General features: G+C 34.5%; 1 protein-coding gene across 2 annotated transcripts in view; it reads left to right on the top strand.

Annotated features, from left to right (window-relative positions):
* Syt14 (Synaptotagmin 14) overlaps positions 1 to 5,615 on the top strand; it is an 8,186-nt gene extending 2,571 nt beyond the window's left edge. The window contains exons 2-8 of one of the 2 annotated variants that reach the window (XM_018452958.1): positions 560 to 748; positions 1,028 to 1,165; positions 1,675 to 1,733; positions 1,861 to 2,040; positions 2,333 to 2,656; positions 2,816 to 3,163; positions 4,291 to 5,615. In XM_018452958.1, the coding sequence (XP_018308460.1) occupies positions 560 to 748; positions 1,028 to 1,165; positions 1,675 to 1,733; positions 1,861 to 2,040; positions 2,333 to 2,656; positions 2,816 to 3,163; positions 4,291 to 4,503 (1,451 nt within the window). In that variant the 3' untranslated portion in view covers positions 4,504 to 5,615. Of the gene's footprint in view, positions 1 to 559; positions 749 to 1,027; positions 1,166 to 1,674; positions 1,734 to 1,860; positions 2,041 to 2,332; positions 2,657 to 2,809; positions 3,164 to 4,290 lie in introns of both variants that reach the window. The other variant, XM_018452957.1, reaches the window with a different exon arrangement.

Below are 5,615 nucleotides of genomic sequence, written 5' to 3'. Positions count from 1 at the left end.
TGCAATTTTTAATGAGTATAAATAAAGTTTTACAAAATGTTTGTGTATCAATTAATTTTATTGATGAAAAATTATGCTAAAATCAAGTAAGCGCTAAAATAATGTAAAATCGCAGATAAGATCGAAAGACAGCTTCAGATTTAGTAACAGCTATTTAAAAAGTTATTAGCAATATTAAAAACGATATGTTAGAAAAAGTTTTACGAGCTTTCGTAAAAAAATTGTGTTTTGTACAAATTCAGATGGTGCACCCTCCGAAAAAATTACTCCTTGGGATTATGAGCATATTTCTCATCAATAAAATTAATTGATACACAAACATTTTGTTAAATTTTATTTATACTCATTAAAAATTGCAGACTTTCCTGTTTTCAGCGCAATTTTTGTTTTTTCAATAACTGAATACCTTCGAAAATGACAGCTGATTAGTTTCAACACATTCCCATGGGACACCCTGTATTTAAAAACAAATTTACGCATACTTTAAAGAAATTTAATAAAAATTACGTCTTTTAACAAATTATGTTGAATCCAATGGGAATTTCTCGATATGTTTCAGTACCTGTGGAAGCGACTGCAGTTTTGGGTGCCGTTGCCGGTTTCGTAGTGCTCCTGCTAGCTCTCTTTCTTTACCTGTCCCGGAAGTGGTGCTTCACGCCACCCTCATCCACCACGCTCTTCGGCGGAGTCTGTGTGCCTCTCTGTGAGTCCACCAACAGCTCCACATCTCAAATCTCGAAAAATATAGGTAATCTTAGTTTACATCATGGATTTCCAACTCCTGATCTCCTTGCAAATTTTATTATTCCAAATACTCCAATTTATTTAAAATTTCACCCCTTTTTGCGATAATAGGATAATAGTTTCAAATCTGTTAAGTAAATCTATGAAGTAAAACATAAAGTCAGTTGATTTATAGTCGTATCACTCTAGATAGTCTAGATTGTCAAATTTTTGTAGATTAGAATATATTCGCGGTTCTTCGTGATACGAATAATTCATAGTAACCAATATAATTTTACTTTAGGTAAGGCATTTACCTATTCGGATCCAGAAACAAGTTCCGATTCAGAGGAAGACGCTCTCCGACGATTAAATTCGCGTTCACTTCCTCCGCCGGATACGTTGACTATCCAAGCGGAGGACGGACCAACGACTATCTTAGGTGAGTAACGGTAACAAAATAGAATTCCTCAATATTTCTGCAAGTGTTTCTGATTCGCACAAAAATTCTGAAAAAAAATTTTCACCAAAGATATTTAAAAAATCAATAACTTACTGTGATATTTTATATTTTATCTTGACGTATCTTTCCATAAAAATATTCGTTTTCTGATCATTTTTATGCATAGAGTAATGAGATAAATCAATTTATATTGAAAAAAAAGATACGTTTAAAAAAGTATGTAATTAACATTTTATATATTTGTGACACATATATACTGATATAATGATATATTATTATATCGATCTTCATGCTATCATAGTGGAAAAGTATTACTCTCTATAGTGTCCCTATACTTTGAACATAATTTTTACAAAACTCCATTTTATGTCAATCCATATATATATATATATATCCATCGTATTGTTATATTAATTAACATTAAAAAGTGAGAGTACTTCATGGATAGTTATAAAGTATTTTTTTAATGTGTTAATTATTGTTTGTAGATGCTGGGACCACTTCCAGTAGCTGCACTGAGGAACATTCTCCAGCAGATCAACAACAGGTGATTTCTTATTTCTTGTGTTTCTTTTAAGAAAAATCTTAAAAGAATTCGGATGATAAAAAAATTCTCAGAGACTCGGACAAAAAGGGATTTGCATTCAGCAAGTACTCTGTTTCGTCTGTTTTAGTGCGTGGTGGAAGTTGGAGCTTCTAGCATTATACTCGATACTCGAGAGCAGGAGATACAAGTTGAGCAAAATGACTCGACGACCAATGACGTCATCACAACGATGGGTACAGTGGCTACCGAGGAAGTTGGTAGTCTGGAAGTCGCTTTCCTGTATGATGCTCCAATGCGTGAGATGACAGTTCGTATAATTAATGTTTAATCATCAATTTAATTTTTATAATTATGATTTTATTTTTGAATATTTATTTAAATAAAATAAAATTTGAATATAAAAATCTTGAAAATATATATTATACAATTAATCTGATAATTAATCTTATACAATTAATCTTATATTAAGATATATATATGTATATAACTTATTTATTATTTAAAACGTTATTTCTTATTTTGTATTGCAAATAATGAATTTCTATATTCGCTTTTAAATTGTTTAATTGTGCGGCTCAAATGGGATATTATTTTCTCAGGTTCACGTCTTACAAGGGCGGAATTATCCTCCTGGCATTAATGGCAGTCAGGTGCGACTGGTCCTGCTACCATCAAAAAAACAAAGACGTAAGACACGAGTTCGACAAGGGACGTCTCCACAATATATGGAGAGTTTTTTGCTTCCTCGTGTAAATCCAGAAGATGTAAATGCAATGGGAGTACGGCTCAGAGTATACCTGTGGGGTGGCAGAATGATGCGTCGGGAAAGATTGCTGGGCGAAGCCAGAGTGTCTTTCGATCACATTAATCTCCAGTTGGAAACGACTCTGTGGTTAACTCTTCAACCCCCACTTTCTTCCTCGGTAAATTTTTCTAAAAGTCTGTGCTTAATCATTATTAATTAAGTAAAAATATTATTAGTATTATTACTGATACCTCTTTTGGTAATCGATGATGTGTGATGTACTTAGAAATAGTGTAATTTGCCAAGATGGAAATTGTGTTACACTTTCTAGGCACAGGATTGGGGAACCACCAGCAGTCTAACTCGTAGCGATTCCACGGGATCCCAACAGTCGGTCCAATCATATGCTTCTCCGGCTATACCACCTTACGGCAGCAGCATGAAGGGAGGCAGTGTCGCTGAAATCCTAATTGGTTTGGCGTACAACGGCACGACAGGTCGCTTATCGGTTGAAATAATCAAGGGTTCCCATTTCCGTGGTGGAGGCGGAAACGATACAAAACCTCCTGACACTTACGTCAAATTGGCTCTTGTTGATACCAATAATCATGAAATGGGCCGATCCAAGACCGGTTTGAAACGTGCCCAACCGAATCCCCTCTATAAGGAGACTTTTATATTTCAGGTAGCTTTTTTATGAAACCTCCGACTTTCTTATTTCTTAATCCTTTAACTGCGACGTACTTTAAATGAAAATCATAACTTTACAATAACTACGAACTGATTCTTGAGGGCATTTATTTATCCAGATAACAAAATGTTAGAGCATAACAACAAATTCGATCATGACTACAAAGACTCATATTCTTTTTGAGCTTGGTTTTTGCTATTATAACTTACTATAGTATTAACAACAGAAATGTAGAAATGAAACATACCTTGTCATTATGATGTGATAATGTAGGACCTAGAATAGAGATGTAAACGACGGAAAAATCCTAGAATTTTAGAGTAAAAACCTCAGGAAATAATGGTTTTTTTCCTTCGGCTTTAACAGTTTTTTTACTCGGATATTTTTTTTAGCATTTCACGATTTCGATGCTATTGTTCCAGAATTTAGTTTTTGCACTTATTCGTAAGATTTCTGTGGAAAAATAGTTACAAAAGTTAAAATATAGTACAATGATTAATATAGTATGTCAGTAGCTATAAATATATCTTATCTTTCACTATTATTTGAATGATATTATATACTGTACTTCAATTTTAAAAGTTAAGTAAGTGTTCCATACTGTTATTAATACAAATAATATTTTACTAGACTAATTGACACTGTTTTTGTCGTATACTGTGATTGTGATTATACATATTCTAAATTTAAATTAGTGAGACAACATTCATCGAATCTCTAATTACTCTTAAATCAATATTATATTGGGATGTTGTCTCAAAATAATTAAAATACAGAATACAAAATAATTAAAATGTAGAGTACAATTATAACCAATATACAACAAAACAGTATCTATTATGCTTATAAAATATTATCTGTATTAATAATATCACTTAGCTTTTAAATATAAAATATCTGTCATTCTAATAATTATATTGAAATAACTACATGTTTTTTCATGAATTTTATGTAATTTGGTCAAAAATACTCTTGGCAAGTTTAGCCAAGTATATAGATCTTTTACAAGTGAGGATCTTTCGTAGGATGTTTATACACTTTTTGCAGTTAAAGGGTTAACAAAAGTTTCATAGTATTTAAAATATAATTATATTAAATAATATGTGACTTTTCTTGAACAGGTCGCGTTGTTTCAATTGGGAGACGTGACACTCTACCTCTCTGTGTACAATCGTCGACGAGGTGGAATGGGCAGGAAAGGACGAGAAATGATCGGCTGGCTCTGTTTGGGTCTGAACAGCTCCGGATCTGAGGAGCTACAGCATTGGAACGACATGCGGACGGCGAGGCAACCGATACAAGTGCAACGCTGGCATTCGCTACTGCGTCCTTGAGGTGTCTTCGTGTGAGTGCCTCTCATGGATTCATTCTTGATGCAGTTATTCGGGCGCGAAACGATTTTACCGGTACTCGCCGAGGAGTACGGGAAATAGATGGGCGTTTCTAGAGAAGAACAATTGTTCGCGGCAGGCTTTATCTCGAGAGAGATTTCAATTCTTTCTCCTTATCTCATGGAGACACACTGTGTACTGCCTGGTTGAAGAACGGAAGTCAATATTCCAATCGGTCTGTCAATTCCAAATTCAGAGCACGAACAATACAAGAGAGTGTCCAGGTAGCACAAAAGCGTTCTTAACTTCTGTGTCTGTTAAATGAAGCAAATGACAAATATAATAATGACAACACAAAATTAAAAAAAATGTCTTAATGTTTAGAGCTCTGTTAGACAAATAGCAGTGTCTAAACGACGTTCTAAGTATCCAAGAGATGCCTCTGATTTTCAGTCGAATTTTAAATTGGAACTTTAGAAATTTGTCAGGCTTTTGTTTTGTTCGGGATGCTCTGTTTGGAATACTGTAAACTCTGAGTTATACAAACTCTTGTCTAAATGTACCAAGTACATTTCCTTTTTGATACGCTGATGGGAGCAGTGTGGCTAGTCTTCGATGTTGAGGGTCCCGACGATCGCGTGATCGTTGTCCCGGCGTTTATCGACGTTCCGGCCCAATCGTCGTACCTGTCCTGTCACATGGTACGATGCTCTCCGACTCGACATGTGCCTGAGCCAATCTGAATCATTTATTTTTTACTTTGTGCCTTTCACCCTTTTTATGCCGTGCACCACGCTAAATGGAGGATTGTCGTGAAATGTAAGCAGAATTTCAATGTCTGAAACGATGTTACTTCGAAAACCGAGATGGTTACATTTCTTGACTTCATAATTCATATTTTAAGATGCAGGGTGGTTACGCGATAGAAGATCCAGGATTCTTCAATCGTTTTCAATGTACTCTGAGAATCCGAAAAATATTCTCGCGTGGATTGGGAAACGCTCTAGAAAAATTAACAGAGTTGTTTCATAATTGTTGAAATGCAGGAAGAGCCAAAAGTTCCTGTGATTTAGTAAAAATATTCAAAATCGAGCTCTCTCGATTTTATTTGTATC

The sequence above is a fragment of the Mycetomoellerius zeteki genome, unplaced genomic scaffold (genome assembly GCF_001594055.1).
Source record: "Mycetomoellerius zeteki isolate Tzet28-1 unplaced genomic scaffold, Tzet1.0 scaffold36, whole genome shotgun sequence".
In the NCBI taxonomy this organism is placed as follows: Eukaryota; Metazoa; Arthropoda; class Insecta; order Hymenoptera; family Formicidae; genus Mycetomoellerius; species Mycetomoellerius zeteki.
Note: the sequence above shows the minus strand (reverse complement) of the source record. Positions and strands in the feature narration are given on the sequence as shown.